At 50.2% G+C, this 18489-nt stretch overlaps 1 protein-coding gene across 1 annotated transcript; it reads right to left on the reverse strand.

Moving 5' to 3' along the window:
* Window positions 1-4167: 4167 nt before the first annotated feature.
* On the reverse strand, window positions 4168-17195 carry VCP (valosin containing protein; the record flags this gene model as incomplete). Its single annotated transcript, XM_010143044.1, has 14 exons — window positions 4168-4616; window positions 4969-5123; window positions 5422-5577; window positions 6488-6796; window positions 7950-8162; window positions 9214-9336; window positions 9448-9612; window positions 10245-10357; window positions 11428-11563; window positions 11807-11940; window positions 13712-13814; window positions 14213-14344; window positions 15966-16096; window positions 17053-17195. Coding segments are annotated over 14 exons (2119 nt in total), but the record flags the coding sequence as incomplete, so codon positions are not given.
* Between the last annotated feature and the right edge of the window lie 1294 nt (window positions 17196-18489).

Consider the following 18489-nt stretch of genomic DNA (forward strand, 5'->3'; position numbering starts at 1 on the left):
GAGAAAACCCCTGCCGAGATAATTCTCCCCACCCTGGCAACTTTTTTTTTTTTCAAGTGAAATCACTAACTTGAAAACAGGGTGAGGGGGTCATTTGGGGATGAGCACAGGGCGTCCGTCGGGGCTGGGTGTTCAGCTGTGCAGAGTGTCATGCAGGGCGAGGAAGACCGTTAGGTGCTGCTTAATTAATCGCCCGGTTTGTCTGGTGAGGGGATGCCACCGGTTCCCTCCACTGGTCCCTGTGGAATTCAATGTTGAGAAAGCTGGTGGACACCGCGAGCGAGAAGACAGGCCAGCGCGCAGACGCAAGCTGCTTTGTTTTTCTCGGTTTCAATGAGACCTGAATGTTTTATAGTGGGGTTTTTTGTAATTTTTTTCTTTTCTTTCTTTTTGTAATGTCAGTATTGAGAGACTAAAATAAAGTATTTTAAAAAAATAGCCTTCCTTGGGGTGTGTTGTGATGGGAGATGGTGGCAGTGCTGCCACAGGCAGCGGGGATGGAGCTCTGTGCCGTGGTGGTCAGCAGCGCTGGGCTGGCAGGGTGCCTGGGGACTTCAAGGCCAGTAAGGAAGGGAGTAACCAGCCTGGCGCCCAGGAACCTTGAGGGTGGTTAGGGCAGGGAGGAAGGAGTCTGCTTAGTGCACGAGACCTTCAGGGCCTCGTCAGGAGGAGACGGGAACAAAAACACAACCTGCTCACCCCATAAAATGTCATTAGTTGTGCTGGCCACGCTGATAGGGGTGGAGAGCAGGAGGAACTGGTCAGAGGCTCTGCATCCCCGTGGGGCTCCTGGGACAAGGGTGACTGGGACAAGGGGGTGCTGCAGGTGGGGACAGGTCAGTGAAGAGGGCTCCTCGCCAGCTGCCAGCAGTGTCCGGCAGCATTTGGAGGGGCCCTGGGGCCAGGCAGGAGGCAGCGGCACAAATTGCACCTAGGAAAAGTCCTGCTGACACCAGGGAAAGTCAGCAGGAGCGGCGCACAAGGACGGGTGATGAGAGCAAAACCCATGGGCATTGTGCCTTGGGAGGGGGCTGTGCGGAGGCTACCAAGGCCCAAATGGGGCCGTGGCTCACTGCCCCCTCCCGGGTGACAGCTCAGGGCTGTGGAATCGCCTCACAGAAAACTAACCCTGAAGCCCACAGAGCAGAAACAGCTGAGAGCGGATAACGGGTGGGCAGGTCTGGGGACAGAGCCGCACAACCCCATCCGGCCATGGGGACTGACACTGCTGATGGGGGTGGCCATGGGGCAGGAGGTGGCCGTGAGGAGGGGGTGGACATGTGCTAGGGCATGCCCAAGGGGAAGGGATGTCACAGAACCATCATGGCATCACAGAAAGGTTTGTGCTGGAAGAAACCTTAAAGATCACCTAGTTCCAGCCCCCCTTGGGGACTGACACTGCTGATGGGGGTGGCCATGGGGCAGGAGGTGGCCGTGAGGAGGGGGTGGACATGTGCTAGGGCATGCCCAAGGGGAAGGGATGTCACAGAACCATCATGGCATCACAGAAAGGTTTGTGCTGGAAGAAACCTTAAAGATCACCTAGTTCCAGCCCCCCTGCAGTGAGCAGGGACAACTTCCACAAGATCTTTCTTCACAGCCCCATCCAACCCGGTCTTGAACAGTTCCAGCAACGGGGCATCCACAGCTTCTCTGGTCAACCCGTTCCAGTGTCTCACCACCCTCAGGGTAAAACATTTCTTCCTTCTATCTAGTCTGAATCTCCCCTCCTTTAGTTTAAAACCGTCACCCCTTGTCCGGTCACAACTGTCCCCCTCTTTCTTACAGGTCCCCTCTAAGCACTGGAAGGCTGCAGTAAGGTCTCCCCACAGCCTTCTCTTCTCCAGGCTGACCAACCCCAGCTGTCTCAGCCTGTCCTCACAGCAGAGGTGTTTGATCCCTCTGACCGTTTCCATGGCCTCCTCCAGACCCGCTCCAAGAGGTATCTGTATCCTTGTGTCTTATGTCCCTGGGGCCGGGCTGGTCCCACAGTGTCCCTGTGCCCACGGGCTGGGACGGGGGCCGGTGGAGCCTGCCGCTGCCTGTCTTCTGCTGGCAGCCCTGGTGGCAGGCTGTGGGGTGCTGGTGCAGAGCCTCAGCCCTTGGGTCAGTGACCAGCCTCTGATGCCAACACGCTGGCCGGGGAGGGGTCCCCAGCCTGCACCCACCTTGGGGCCCGGCTGTAGGGCCGTGGTGGCAGGACACGAGGCTACACAGGGAAACCCAAGGGGGAGAAGGGAGATGCCAACCACGATGGCAATGACAGGGCTGCCCTCAGCTGTCGCCCTCACCGAGCCCCAGCCAGCACCCCCTTCCTCCCACCAGCACCTCTGGGGGCTGCCTAGTCCCCCTAGGAAGGTGCTGGGCAGGGGAGGAGGGTGCTGCAGGAAGGCTCCTGCAGCTACCAGGGGTCTCTTCTGGGTGTGGTGGCCCCTGGAAAGGGGCACAAGTTGGGGCCAAACCCAGTCCCTAGTGCCAACCACTCTCCTGGGACTGCTGGGGGCGGGAGACCCAGGCACCCTGGCTGCTTCCTGGCTGCTACAGGTGCCGATCTGGGGAACACCCTCAGCCCCTTATCAGGTTTACACTGCTTCGGGCAGGATGCTCATGCATCTCCCACGGATGCTGTCCCCACCCAGAGCCACATCCCATAGGTGGCAGGGAAGAAAGATGAGGCTCTCCAGCCCTCCTCATGGATTTAATTAGCACTTCCAATTCGGAGAGGCAGCAACAAAGAGTAGGGCTGTCCGGAGTTGGGATATGCACCCCAACACCCCACCCTCTGCTTGCCCCCCGCCTTCACAGCAGTCACGAGATGCCAGGATCGACCGTCCCCCACCACTTGCAGGTGGTGATGGTCCCAAACTGGCAGGAAGGAAGACACCCACCCCTGCCAGGGCTGAGGAAGGCTTTGTGGAGTCCTGGAGAGCTCTTAGCAGGGAGCAGAGCAACCCTTTCCCCCTCCTGGGTGGCTGAACGCAGGTGGTTCCTGGTTCCCTATCCTGGCTGGAGCTGCCCCTCTCAAGCGTGACGCAGCAGGACATGAAAGCAAAGCCAGCGTCTGTGTCCCTGCAGGAAGGAAGCAGCCCTGGGGTAAACATGTCCAGGTGCCAGTTAACCTAAAACAGGGCTGGTGTAAAGGGGAAGCACCAGCCACCCCCTCCTCAGTCCCAGGAGGAGGTGATGCAGGTGCCCCAGGAGCAAGCCGTTTTCTCTGACAGAGGTGGTGTGAGGACAGGGCTGCGGTGCAGTGCTGGCAGAGTGCACTGAAGTAGGACACAGCACCTGAGCTGCCCACCCTCCCCAGGGCCTGCACGGCCTCCTACCCCCGCAGGAGGTTGTGCTATTTAAACACTACGTCCCCAATTCCAGCACATTTCTCCCTACATGGACAGTCCCGTCCTTCTGCCATTTTGAGGCTCCCCTTCACTCTTGGTTTGATGGAGCCTTCCAAGGTCTGCCAGGTTCTGGTGCACGCCAGGGCCTGGGCCCCACACAGCTCCTGGGAGGAGGGGTAAAGGTTGCCCTCTCCATCAAGACTCAGCCCCAAAGGCCTGGGGCAACCTTCTGCCACGCAATCTGCAGCGGGGCACTCCAGTGCCTGGGCCCCACACAGCTCCTGGGAGGAGGGGTAAAGGTTGCCCTCTCCATCAAGACTCAGCCCCAAAGGCCTGGGGCAACCTTCTGCCACGCAATCTGCAGCGAGGCAGAAGAAACAGAAGGGGAGAACCACCATGATCAAAACCCAGCTGGGAACAGAGATCCAAGACTCTTGTCAGAAACCCAAAGTGACACAGGAACAGTTGTCCCCTCCTCCCTCACCCCCGTGGTGTCTCGACACACAACACAGCCCCAGTGCCCCCCCATGGCTGCTCAGGCACGGCGGGTGAAACAGGCATTGCTCAAAGTCCTCCTGCTGCAGAGGACCCAAACCCGACAGCTCATGGCCAGCGTGGCAACCACAGGAGATAGCTGCTGCCCGGATCTCCGACTCGGTGCCTCCTGTCATGCCAGGGCAGGGACAGACACTGCCAAACCCGTTTCTTCCGTTAACACGGGCTAGGGTGCCCGAACCAAGAGGACCCCCAGACACAGCACATACAGGTGGTATCCCTAGTGCGAGGAGCAGAGCCCCAGCACCACGCAAAGGAACTGACCGGGCCTGCCTAGAGTTTTGTGGGATTTTTATTAATTTTTTTTTAATTATTTTTGTGGGTTTTTTCTTTTTTTATACAGGCTAGCGTTGTACCCTTTGCTAAAGCTGCTGATTCTGCCACATAAACTAGAACAGAAATTTCTCAGAAATTAAGTCGGTTCCCCACCTTGTTAATTGCCTCCCCACTGAACAACGGTCTGGATTCGTGTTTGCAGAAAACATTCCCTGTACAAAGTCTGACGTGCAGCTACACTGTTCTGACTGAGGAATGAAGAAGCCAAGAGTCCATTGAACATCGGATTTTCCCTGTACAACGTGGCCTGAAGTGGAGTTTGGTCCACCGAGGGCAGCGTGTTAACCATAGAGATCATCGTCATTGTCTTCACTGTAGACGTTGCCCCCGCTGCCGCCTCCTGTGCCTTGGCTGGGACCAGCGCCACCCTGGTTACCCGATGGGAACCTGTGTGCCACGGGGGAGAGAAGAGATGCTGTTCAAAAGCCCCCTCACAGCTCAGCACCATGCCCGCCCTCCGTGCCGCCATGCTGGTGCCCAGGAGGACAGGCAGCAGAAATGGGATGGAGCCTCAGAGCAGGTTGCAGGGCTGCGAGCTGCTGTGTGCGTCAAAGGGAAGAGGGTTTGATGGTCTTCAGGAGCGCTGACAGAGCAGCTACAATCACACGCCCTACACCTGCCACAGGCAGAGCATGTGGAAGAGGGATTTGTGGCCCGGAATACCACAGGAAGCTGCCTCGGTGCTCTGCTCTGGCGCCAGCTGAGCCGTGCTGCCCTGCTTCCGTTCCCCCATGGTTACCTGAAGCTGCCAAAGCCACGGCTCTGCTGTAGAGTCTGTGCAAACATCTCGTATTTCCTGATGTCGTTGTCACTGACAGAGCGGCGAGCGAAGCGCATGGCCTCCTCAAAGTGATCCTTGCGTATCTCGGGAACCGGGTCCTCCTCCTCCACCTCCTGCAGCAGGACAGAGGACCCAAGTGACCTGCGTGCATGAGTCCCACATGCCCAAGAGCCGCCCACAGCCTTCCTCCAGGCCCGCTGAGGCAGACCACGAGTCAGGGCTGCAGTAGGGGCCTGCTGAGCAGAGCTCACCATAAGGTGTCCCAGGAGGGGCCTCGACCTCCCACAAGACAAGAACAAAGAACTCCAGCTCCACGTAAGGGATCCGCCTCATCCACATCCAGGTATGGTGGAGAACACCACACCACACCTCAGCGACACGAGCAGAGAAAGCTGAGAGCACCCCACTCACCATGGCGGAAGGGTTGGTCTGCCTCTCGCGTTCTCGCCTGATCTCGCTCTCGATGGACTCACGGATGGCCAGTTTGCAGGCACGCTGGCAAATTTCTGTCAGGTCAGCCCCCGAAAAGCCATTGGTCATCTTCGCTAAGAAATCCAGGTCAACATCCTAGAGAAAAAAACAACACGAGAAGCCTCTCCTTAACATCTCACATCGTCTGGTGACAGAGGGGTGTTGCCAGATCCCATGGTACCAAGGTGATGCCTTAGCTCTGGCCAGTTTTGGAAAGATCAGCTGTCAAGGTTCTTGCTTTCGGGAAAAGTTAACCACACACGAAGGCAGGCCATGCTCCCCGCACATCCACCAGGGATCCACGAAGCGGCTGTAAACACCCCTGCACTTGTGGATTTAGGGTATGGTTTGCTTAGGCCTCAGCATTAGGAGTCAAACGAAACACTGTTAGACTGGAAATAGAGATGGGACACAGGCAGATCAAGACAATCGACCTCTTCCTCCTGCCCCTCAACTCAGTGGATAGTACTGCAACCTCCTCTGAAGCTTTCCTTCCCAAGAGAACCTAGAAAGGCAACCTGGCAGAAAAAAACTTGAGCTCTCACTTGACACCTGCTTTTCTCTGACCATGAGGTGCATTATTGCCTGCTCCCCAGGCAAGGGGCAGAGCTCCTGCCGGCGACAGAGTTCAGCAACAATTAACTGCAATCGTTCCTCTTCAACTTCCAGTTCCCACCCCCGCGTTCTACATTTACTTCTCTGCCAGAGCACAAGAATCTTTTCCATCTTGCCATAACAGGCTTTCCCGTCCCCGTGCCGTGGGCAGAACTCTGCTATGTGGCAGAGACCTGCTGTGCTTACACACCAACACCTTGCCTCCTCGATACCCAGCCTCAGGGCTCGAGCCTCCCCCTCCCTCTTCATTTCCATCCTTCAGGGACTGAAAGTTTCCCAGCTCTGCGCCGCATGAAGCAGCCTCCAGCCGGCTTCTCTGTCCCCAGCTTGTGAGGAGCACATGCAGCACACAGCAAACCCAAGCCAGGCGTGGTCAGGGCACAGATCCTACCTTGGAAACTGGTGATTTCCGCAGGTTGGCCTTAAGAATAGCAACCCGGGACTTCCCGTCAGGCAGGGGGATGTAGATGAGCTGATCCAGGCGGCCAGGGCGCAAGATGGCTGGGTCGATGATGTCTGGCCTATTGGTGGCACCGATGATGAAGACGTTCTTCTTGGTGGACATGCCATCCATCTCTGTCAGGATCTGGTTGATGACGCGGTCTGCAGCACCACCGCCATCGCCAATATTCCCACCTCGGGCCTTTGCGATGGAGTCCAGCTCATCAAAGAAGAGCACACAAGGGGCTGCTTGGCGGGCCTACAAAAAGCCAGTGGCAACAGTTAGTCTGTGTTAATAGCACCCAGCGAGGAGCACGCCAATTCCACACTCAGACTACCCCACCATTAAAGCAGCTTGGAGTACCACCAGAGCACTGCTGCTGCAAGGAGAGCTTGGAGAAGCTGCTCCAGAACAGTCTCCTGCCACACAAACCCTCAGCTGAACTCCCCTGAACAAATCAAATTTCCTCAAAGCTGGGAATCAGAAAGGTGGTAACTCGTGACACCTAGAGGGAAAGCTGGAGCCACTATGACTGGACTAGAAGTCTCCCTGCAAGACGTGGGGACATCAGCTGATACTGGTATCAGCAGTTGAGATACACCCAATGGAAGGGGGAAATCCAACCATTGTCTTCACCTACCTAATGGGTAATTACAGGAAAAGGGGAGCCACGTCTTTCTTCAAGGTGAGCAGTGAAAGAAAGACAGACCACAGGCACAAACAGACACTAAAAAATGTCTACTAAAAGTAAAGAAAAAATATTTTTTACAATGAGAAGCTCCAACATGGGCACGCAGACCCACAGAAGTCCGGATTCTCCATTCTGAGCACACGTTCAGAACACAAGGCACTGAGAAACCTGATCACACTTTTCAAGCTATGTCCCTGCTCTGGAAAAACAGCTAGACTAGATGGCCGCTGAGGTTCCCTCCCAGCCTAGATTCCTCTCTCTCATTCTCCTTCCACTTCGTTCTGTCAGCACCTTCCCTGACCACAAGAGCAAGGATTCCCAGGGTAATCCATGCAGATACCTTCTGGGACTACCTACAGGGAAATGCAGCAGTCGGAGTGAGCTCCCTTCGAAGCCTAAGGCTAATGAGGTGTCAAGGTTAAGCTTTCGGGGATGTGGAGGTTTATCTATGCCATCCTGCCAGCCTCACTGCTAAGGCACTGGGGCATTTACCATCCTGTAACAACAGATGCAAGCTGCAGCAGGAGAAAACAGCTTAAACAGCCATTTGCTGAAAAGGATTAACTCCCTGACACCAGGAAAGCAGCCCCTGCTCTCAGTGCAGGCAGGGAAAAGACAAAAGACACAAACGGGAACCAGGCCAGTAAGACAGACGCCATGGAGAAAGTTCTGGGGGTACCTCTGCACAAACACAGCAGGGGAAGCAGAAGAAACGCTTACCTTGTCAAAGATCTCGCGCACGTTGGCTTCAGACTCGCCAAACCACATGGTAAGCAATTCCGGCCCTTTGATGGAAATGAAGTTTGCCTGGCACTCATTGGCAATGGCTTTGGCCAGCAGTGTCTTACCACAACCAGGAGGCCCGTAGAACAGAACCCCTTTTGACGGGGTCATCCCAAATTTGAGGAACTTGTCTGGGTGCTCCACAGGATACTGAGGCAGAACAAAACAAACAAAAACCTCTTCTGATGAGCCAGAACAGTCCTGCGCCTTAGAACCACAGAATGGTCTGGGTGGGAAGGGACCTTCGTAGATCACCTAGCCCAACCTCTCTGCCATGAGCAGGGATATCCTTCACTAGGATCATTTCGGTTTCTCCTGTAACATCACAAGATCCTGCCTGCTCAATGGCACTGGAGTTTTTAAACTGTTTGAAAACCACCATGGCTAAATTGGAAAGCTGCCTTAGACAACCTATTTACCTCCAAGAACTAAGTACCAGTGCAGGTAGTTTTCCAGCACTCTTAACCCTAACTTCACTCTGCCCTGCAAAGCAGAAGCAAACGGGAACAGCTCATTAACTAGCCTACTCGCTCTGCTCTCCAGAGACAGGCAAGATGTCTGATGTGAGCATTTATCCTCAGCAACGAGGTCAGAGACAGGTGACAGTTTTAACATCAGAAAATTAGATCTTATTCACATCTACAGTGCCACCTGAAAGCAGGAACGAATCGAAGCCCAACTATCCCAATGCAGCATCAGGAGTTTCCAAAGATCATTCATGACTTTTGTCCTTCCTTTCATAAAAGGCTTCACAATCACTCCTCTCCTGTCTAATGCTGTGCTAATGCTGATTCCTGGAGGCAAAAGGATAAGAGCAAGAATAAGAACCTTCTGAATAAGAACCTTCATCCACTTACTGGCAAATGAAACCACCATCAAGTGGATCTTCAGGAGCAGTCCCACTGCTGGTCCCCACTTAAGATAAGCAGAACTGCTGCTGTGTCTGCACGCAGCCCAACACCCACCCAAGATGTCACGGCAGACTCAGCAAAGGAAAGCCTGATGCTGCTTCCAACACCTTCCTCTCCAAGTTCACTGAGATGGAACAGTGTAGTATTTTTAGCCCATTACAAGCAAATACCACAAAACCCTCCGCATTTACCCTGTTCACAGCCCAAAGCGGAATCTGAAGAAGTTTTTGATGTTATTATTTTAACTATTTTCCAAGCTGACTAGGCAAAAATCTGTTGGAAACTCTTACCTGTACAAGCTCCTGGAGTTCTCTCTTTACATCTTCTAAACCACCAATATCTTCCCAAGTAACTTGTGGCACCTCCACCACAGTCTCCCGCAGAGCTGAAGGGTTGCTCTGGCTCAGAGCCCACTGTCGTTGGAAGAAACAGCATTATATGAATCCTAACACACTGTGTTCACGTGCTTCAAATAAGCAGCTAAGACATTGCACCCAAAGGAAATAGGGGCACTCCTGCATTACCCGGAAGTCATCCATGGTCACAGCCAGCGAGTTCATCACTTCAGCATCGATGGTTTCATCTTCAAGGTCTATGAGATCCATCTTCTTTCTGATAGCCTGAAGAGCAGCTTCTGAGCAAAGAGCAGCCAAGTCAGCACCAACATGGCCATGGGTCTCGTTTGCCACCTGAAAGCAGAGCACTGACTATGACTCACAGGGACACAAGCAAGCGCTCTGCAAGGGCAATGCATGCTCCGGTCACTCACAGGGAAGCACAACAACGCTCTGGAAGACAGCAACATCAGTGCTGTGCTGCAGATTCAAGACAAGTGCTATCATGTATTTAATAGGCAAAGACACCACTGTTCCACCTCTGACTTGAGATCAAAGCTGCCACCAGAATTCAGACAGCGTGCAGAAGGATAACCGTGAGGACTGCAGTTCTTCATTCAGGACAGAGATTACAGGAACCATCCAGTTTACATGTGGTGTCCAGTGTCACCACAATGCCGACCCAGCTCTATCGGAGCTGTTTCAGGCTTGCTTTACTTTTGAAGAGCAAACACACCCAGGAGGACAGTGGTCAGGCCTTCACAGATTGGACTGACACGTTTGTTTCACTTAGCCTTGCCATTCTTAATTAGCAAGTGAGGATTTTCAGTCACTCCTGCACAGAGATCAGACTTTCACCCAGTTTCACGATGTCCTAAATGAACAACCACATTTATGCGATCGAGCCGTTGTAACTCTTCCACCACAGAACACCAGCGGGAACATCTGCCTGTAGAGACAAGCTCTCCTACCAGCATGCTACTCACCTGTTCCAGATCGACATCATCAGCCAGTTTCATATTTTTTGTGTGGATCTGCAGGATCTCCAGGCGCCCAGTGGCATCTGGGATACCGATATCTACCTCTCTGTCAAAACGACCTGGGGGGTATAGAACATGTGTTGAGTTGCTGATTCTGCAAACGAGAGAAGCTGCAGCGGCTGCCTTCCTCTGACCGCACAACATGATGACGAGTCACAAACACACACCATTTCGGAATATGCCAGAGCTCTGGGTTTCCCTGCTGCATCTATCAGCACAGTAGAAGAGTCAGAAAGAGGAGGAGGAAAGGCTTTAGCCATTTGGGGAAGTGACACTACTGTAGTGACTAGAGTTCAGCATTATATGACACAGAGGACTGCTGGTTCAGTAAATTTTTCTGAGCATTTTTTAGGAAAATACACTTCCCTGAAACAACATGCCATGTGACATTTTTGCTTATTTCTACCTTTGTGTCCTCATCGTGACAGTCTGCAAACACTGAGAGATTTAGTTTTCCAGAACTTTCATAGCAGTACCCCAGTGGTGAAAAACATAAACTGCCCCAATAACTGGAGAGGCAGGAAACACAGGTATTGCTGCACTGTTAACTAAGCTACGTACACCTGTCGGTGTCCTCCAGGCAGAGCTGCACATTCAACCGTCTCGCTGTGCACTCAAGGGGCCGCTTTCCCCTGCACACTTGACTGGTTTCCTATTACACACTTTACCAACAGATCATACAACAGTCATTCATTCACGAGGCAGTTTCACAAACCTGAACCTCAGAAACTACCAGACTTCTCAAAAACCTAAAGAGAAATCAGACAATTCAGAGTCTTCTGCAACCTAAGACATGAACATGCCCTTAAGCATTTACTCCTTCGGTGTGCTGAAACAGTGTGTCCTGAAACAGCGTCACCTAATACAGGCTAGCACACTTTTCCACTTCAAAGTGGTTTTGTTTTGTTTTTTTTTATTTCTACAAGTTCTAACCTAACATGGCACAGAAAAAGATACCAAAGGCTGGAAGCCTAGAAATGACTTTCAAACAAGCAGCTGGAGACAAGTCAATGTTTATGTAACAGAGAAGATGTTTAGTTTTAATTTCTCCTCAACCCTCCCAAGGCCCCTGCAGCACAGCCTGTAACAAAATATTTGACACACAAAGAGAGACTGGAATTGTGTTTACCAAATCGCCTGAGTGCTGGGTCAATGCTGTTAGGTCTGTTGGTAGCTGCCATCACGATCACATGTGCTCTCTGTTTCAGACCGTCCATAAGAGTCAAAAGCTGAGACACTATGCGACGTTCCACCTCTCCATGTGTCTACAGAGAGAGAAAGCAATGGTTAGACCAAAAGCTCTACAACACCGCACAGTAGCTAGTACTGCACCACAGCAGACAGATGTGACAGCCATAAGCTGTTAAGAAACACCACAAACTATATCTGATTCTACTCAGGTCCAACTGAAATCAGGTGCTAAGTTAAACGCTGCTTTACCCTGCAGAGAATCATGCCAGCTGCTACCAAAACGGAGGTACTTTTTTACCTCTACACGCTTTCTCTACCTTCTCTCTCTTAGGAGCAATGGCATCCAGTTCATCAATGAAGATGATGGCAGGAGCATTCTTCTCTGCTTCTTCAAAGGCTTTCCTCAGGTTGCTCTCAGACTCACCAGCCAGCTTGCTCATGATCTCAGGACCTGAAAAACAGTGGCATTGTGGCACCCAGCCCCAAGACAGGTGGCTGAACTTTTTTGCACAACATTCACATGGGACAATCTGTACTTCAAGCCAAAGCAAACACTGACCACTGGGTTCACTAAATTTGCGGTTGAACAGGCAAGAACTGCATGCAGAATCAATCACTTCCTATCATTATTCTTATGTTTTCAGTTTACTCTAACAGGATGCCTTTAGCAGGCCTTTAGCTGCCTCTTTCCTTACCCTGCTTCACACTCTGTGAGCTTCTCTGTCATGTGCCACCGCACACTGTTAATGCCAGTCCAAGCTTGCAAGAGATGCAATCAAATTATATGGTGATGAATTACCAGGGTAGGAAAGGAAAAAGCTCCAAGATACTGAAGCTGCCTTTTGTTTACATCACACAGGTAAGCAATTACCACTGTAAGATGCTATTAATGAGCTTAAAAAATAAACAAAAAAAACCCAAAAAAATCCAAACCGCAACTCCTCTCAAGTAATAAACAGAAGAAATAAAAAAATCTGTAAGCATGTCAATCCCAGAAGGAAGGACAGCATTCCCCTGACATCTCCTACAACTGCTGAACACTAGCACAGGCTCACAGATTTATTCTGTTTTCACAGCCTCTTCCATCATGCAGATGGGAGTGGTAATGAAGAGAATGTGTGCTTCTAAAAGATCCAAGAAAAAGAAACCTGACCCTCTGGAGTGCAAAGCTGCTAGCTGACTGAAGCACGTCAGCTGCAGAGCCACTGGTGCAGACAAGTGCCTAAAGCATTTCATTACAGGTAACTCACCAGTTCATACCAGCTCTGTCTACAACACTGTCTGCAGCTCCAGGCTTGGGACCAGCAGAGAGAGAACGTACTACTATACTCTGACAATGTTATTTTTATTATGCAACAGAAGTACAAATGTCTGAAGAAATGGCTGGCTCATTAGAATTCAGTGACAGCTTCCACACGTGTTAGGAAGCAAATTGACAAGGGTGACATATGGTTAAAACCAGCCCGTTTGCATCCGATATCTTGAGATACAAAGCATGTCACTTCCCAACTGCTGGTCACTCCTATATGCTCCTTTGTTATTGCCTTCAAGAGTCTATATGATTGAAATCAGAGAAGAAAAGCAGCACTCCTTAAGCAAAAATGTTCAGTTATTCCAGCACTGGCTGTAAAACAGGATATAAAAGCAGAATTTCACTCTTACTGGACACAAACCAGTAACCATCTCGACTGCTACAGAGGAGAGATACCTCATGCACTTGTCGTTAAGTCCTAAGATACTAGTTACAGCTTTCAGGAAAGTTATTCTCAGTTAATGTTACGTGGAACAAAACAGGTCTTATGCTTTACTTGACAGGAAAAAGAAACCCACAGCAGACCTACTTCTTTTCCAAATGCACCAAGGTGGTGGCAACCGAAACAAGTGTCCTGCACCCATACACTTTGAATTATGTCAGGACTCCACTCCCAGCTCTGTCCTCACCAACATAAACAAATGGCCAGCCAGCCTGATTCCAAGTCCCTCTCTTGCAAAACTGTCTTCCAACCACCCTGCTACAACATGATCAAGCTTGAGCAAACTGCCACTATAGATACAGCCACACAAACAGCATCCAAGTGTCCCCAGAGGCACAAGTGGAAGAGGTGAGAAAGGATGGCAGGGAGATAATGTGGCTCTACAAGGCCTGCTACCACCACTCATTACTAGAAGATGGATGAACAAGTACACAGCAGATCGGGGGCCAAAGCAGTCACAAAACTTACCATTGATCAGGAAGAAGAAAGCCCCCGTTTCGTTGGCCACCGCTCGGGCAATCAGTGTTTTACCAGTGCCAGGAGGACCATACAGCAGGATCCCACGTGGAGGCTGAGGGCAAAGGCAAGGGGCTTAAGCAGTGAGCTAGTATCTGAATGCCTAAGTAGTGTCACAGTGAAACTGCAAGCGTTTGATAAATCCAGTCCCAAACTGTGATGCAACAGCTGTCATCCCAGCACTGCTATCAACACCCTCACTACTTTGCATGACACACAAACAAAAGCCTTGCCAATAACTGACAGCACTGATTCAAAGCATCACTCCACTTTACAAGTTGCCAGTACTTTAATCCGTGTCCAGAACGTGTATGGAAATACTCTCCTACCACCAACACTAAAAAACCCCACAAGAGTTACTTATTCCCCAGCACCAATGCCTTGTAAACCTCTGATGTTCAGTCACCTGCATAGACAAGCCCACTTGTCCACCTGGAGCACATGGGGACTCACCTTCACCCCTATGGCCTTGAAGAGCGCTGGGTGTCGGAGAGGAAGTTCCACCATCTCTTTGATTTGAGCCAGCTGCTTCCGGCAGCCACCAATGTCATCATAGCCCACTTCATTCAGCGATTCCTCTTCATCCTGTCCAGAAGGAAACGTCTGAGTGGAAACAATAGTTCAACAATCCCTCCCAGTCAACAGAATTCAGGAATGTGGGTTTTTGCTCACAGACATTTTTTTGTTCTCTGGAGATTCTCTTTCAAGCCTTCCTGAAGTCTTCAGCTATTGTTTCTTAGCTCCATCTTCCCAGTCGAACACAGAAAATTGGCTGCACATACTTAGACCTCACTGAAGTCCATCCTCTTGAATGACAGCCTCTGCTGCCAGGTTCCCTAGAGACTCCAGTACACAAGCTGTGTAACCCTCTGATGCAGCTAACAGAGATGCCGGCAGCCTGTGATGCTTAGTATAAAATATACTTCAGCTGCAAGTGATATCTCTAACTACTTGACACACCCAAGTTATTACACAGTTCTCAAATGAAGCGTTGTCTTTTGGCACTGACTAGGATTAACAGAGAATGCCAAGATCCAGACAGGCAGAGAAGATCAACAGTAACCAACTCTTCCAGCCCAGCTCTACAGCATCTATTCATTAGGCTGTGCAAATCTCTACTAGCCTTAGTTATCCACAACATTAGGCCATACTTAAATAATAAAATAACACAGCCTCAAAGAGGTTCAGTCCAAGCCCCCAAACCAGGAACTACTACTTCAAGCAGGCCACTCAGAATCTGGCCCTATCAAGCACTAAGGTCTCCAGATTTGGAGATTCCTGCCTGCTCTGGGCCCTGTTCGAGGGTTGGGGGAAGATGTTTTCGCTAGTATCTACTGGGAACTTCCCTTGATCAAGCTTAGGCCACTGCCTCTAGTCCTGTCTCTGGGCAGAGCTCTCAGAAGAGCCTGGTCATCTACATCTTCCCATCAGGGAGCTGCCAGTAAGCCTGCCCCTTTGCCTTCCTGTCTCCAGGCTGCATCATTCCACCCTCCCAGCCCCTCCTCATTTATTCTGACCTCCAGCTCATCACCTTTTTGGTGGCTTTGGCTGAACTTGCTCCTGACTCTCTCTGCTGTGTCCTGAAGAGCCCAAACTGGACTAATGGGATCTCACAAGTGTCACACAGAGGTGAATTGTTCAGAAGGCAGCTAACTACAAACCAGCATGTCCCTAGCTTTGCAGGCACTTACTTTATGAAGTATGCAACCACTTCAGCACATTTCTCTGGGATTTCCTACTCTGTAACAGTAAGGTGGACAAGATCTGACAAGCCACTCAGGCTGCCTCTCTCCTTGGAACGCTCAAGGATAGACACAATTTTCTCACTGAAAAAGCACTAATTGCTTTATTTTCATGTGGCATGAAATTTAGCAACATTTTAAGGTTTCCCTGTTATGGATCCAGAGAACTTCCATCGTGAGATATTTAGAAGATGCAAAACCAGCTGCTGCCGAAGTATGCTATCTCGTCAGCAAACCCACACACTGGTGCTGTATCAGTATGAGGATGAATGCTGGAAGCACATTCTTCTGACTAACTTCAAGCAGCAGCTCATTTCCTGAAATCAGAGTTTCTAACCATTGCATTCAATACACAAATTGCCAAACAGGAACTGCAAACGCCGCTGCTCTCAAGCACTGTCACAGAAACAGATTTTGGACTAAGAGGATTCAGGAGGAGAATCACACTGCAGGATTCTGCTCACCTCTCGTTTGATGGAGTCTCCTTCGCAATGGATCACTGTGTCCGGAGCCACTATGCAGTAAGGACTTGGGTCTGTCTCCACCACCTTGAACTCCACAGCACGCATCCCTCCACGCACCAAGAAGATGTCACCTGTAAAACCCCAGACTTCACTAGCCTGCTGAAATGGACATCTGCAAAATATTGACCCTTGTACTACCAGTAGCCTCAGGACAAGGAAGTGCATTACACAGGCAGACGGTGCCGGCATTTGCAACGCTACTCTACACATTAAACTTCACAGCGGCATATACTGTGTCTTCCTGAGCACCCTTCAGACCCACAGCAGTCAAAAGTTCTCAAATTTCATCCAGTAACAAACAGCAAACAAAACCAGTAAACAGTAGAAAACTCTGCCTAAACGCAAAGGCAAGGAATCTTTTCCATTCAGTTTCAATTTAACTTTTCTTTAAGAGGCAAAAAGCCCTAACTTAATAAAATTCATTTTGAAGTTATTGTAACTAATTGTTACAAGTTATAACTGCTTGTCTTCAGAAGCAGACTAATATATAATGCTTCATGACTTTGGCTGACCTACAGAAGCTGGGTAACTTCAACTTGTGTTTATAGCAATTTAGGATCTTATTTGTTCCAGCAGAAGTGCTACTAGCACACCCCAAGAGCGCATTTGGTTTTCTATGCACACTCTCAGTTGCTAATTAAATTACAGAAATGCATTTAGCCAGGGTGTCAGCTGATATATCCAACCAAGTGATTAATACTCAGGTAACTCCCCAGTTCCATCATGTGGTAGCAACTTAGTTTAATGAGATTTTCTCCTGAGTTCTACCTGAGCCTTTTCTGATGCTCTACTATCTCACATAGCAAAAGTCACAGGAGAATCAAGCTGCTCTGTCAGCCAGCAGCAGCAATCACCCTTTTTTCTGAAGATACAGAAAAAATTAAATCAGCACCAGCAAAATCTCACTCTACAGTTGTCAGCCTAATGCTTCAGAGAGATCTGTGCAAGCTTATAGAAACGCCCTTTATTCAGTCTCAGAACTAGCTCACACTTGCTGCCACCAGGACCCCTTAACAGGTACTGTTACCTTTCCTGATGGGTCTGTACGCTTCCAGGAAGTACGGCTTGAGATAGACCTCAAACAGATTCCCGGTAATTCCTTCTACCGTGTCATCAATTGGCAGCACATGGATACGTTTGCCGTATTTCACATCTGGGCAAGCCTGAATGCTGCAACAGAAGAAAACTCCAGTTAGCCACATTGTGCTGGACTGACACCCAGGTCTGGAAAAGGCAGTGACAGCCCTTCCCAGGACAGGACAAATATCAGAAAGGACCCTCCACAGCTCTGGTGAGATTTCCCCCCTCCATTAGAACATTTCAATGCTGACAAGGTAAATATCATTCCCATCAAGAGCTAGCCTTCACAACACATGCCTCCCTTCACTCCTCTCAGCCCTGTCTAAGACCACTATGGAGCTTCATACTTTACTCCTATCACCCCACTCTTCTGTAGTCCCCCTGACTACCCCCAAGGCACATTCACAAGTTCCTAATGCAGCCTAAAGACCTGTGAGAGTCATGAGCTCACTTTCGTTTCAACATTGAGCTACTGCTGATTCAGCTGCGAGGGAAAGGGAGCTGGGGAAGCTCTCTGTCCCTTCCTCTCTCTAACGTACTACAGAGACCAGAGCCCCTGTGGCTGACACCCAGGTTCTAAGCAAAGGCTGTCATGGTACAAGTTCACAGGGGTAACCAGCATGCAGCCAAGTATCTGTCAGCCCCACTTTATGGGGGCTGACATTTAGATTGAAGCATGAAGGCCTCTTCCCCCTTTTTAAATAAACACTTCAGTTACTATTTTGCAGTCTCAAGAGTATCACGCTGTGGCAGAAAGCTCAAACTGGCTCCGCCTGCTAAGAAAAGCCTATGTGGAACTGCAGCTGAGCACACAACTCGTTATACATGACCTTGCTCGAGACTCTTAATAGATTGTTTTAGCACATGCTTCACAGAGAGGACATGGCAGAACAGCAAAGGAAAAGACAGACCATAAGAAGGAAGCAATTAGCACATGAATCTGGATTTTGGCAGAAACCAGGCCACAGAAAGTAACATAATAGGCAGTTAAAGATCAGCAAGGAAAGCTTTGAGGACAAGTGGTGTGAAAACTCTCTGACCCTCACAACAAAGCTAAGACAACGGGTAATGTGTTTGGAAGGCTGAGAACCATTATGGACACAGTCTCCGCAGAGAAACAGAGAGCACAGGCTGAACCGTCACACTAGAAACGACTCAAACAGCAGCCTCAGATCAAGTTAAAGTAATAGTTCACCTGGATTTTAAATCCACGGGCTGGCTCAAAGCACAGTGCTGCTTATAACCTGCATTTTTTAGTGATAGAGGGACAGGTGGAACAGCCACATTCTTCTTCTCAAAGTTTGTATGAAACACATTTAAAGATTATTCCAGATAACTGGAACTACACTAATTTGTTGCAGGAGAAAATACCGATGCGGTTGTG

This window comes from Buceros rhinoceros, unplaced genomic scaffold (assembly GCF_000710305.1).
Source record: "Buceros rhinoceros silvestris isolate BGI_N320 unplaced genomic scaffold, ASM71030v1 scaffold40149, whole genome shotgun sequence".
Taxonomy (NCBI): Eukaryota; Metazoa; Chordata; class Aves; order Bucerotiformes; family Bucerotidae; genus Buceros; species Buceros rhinoceros.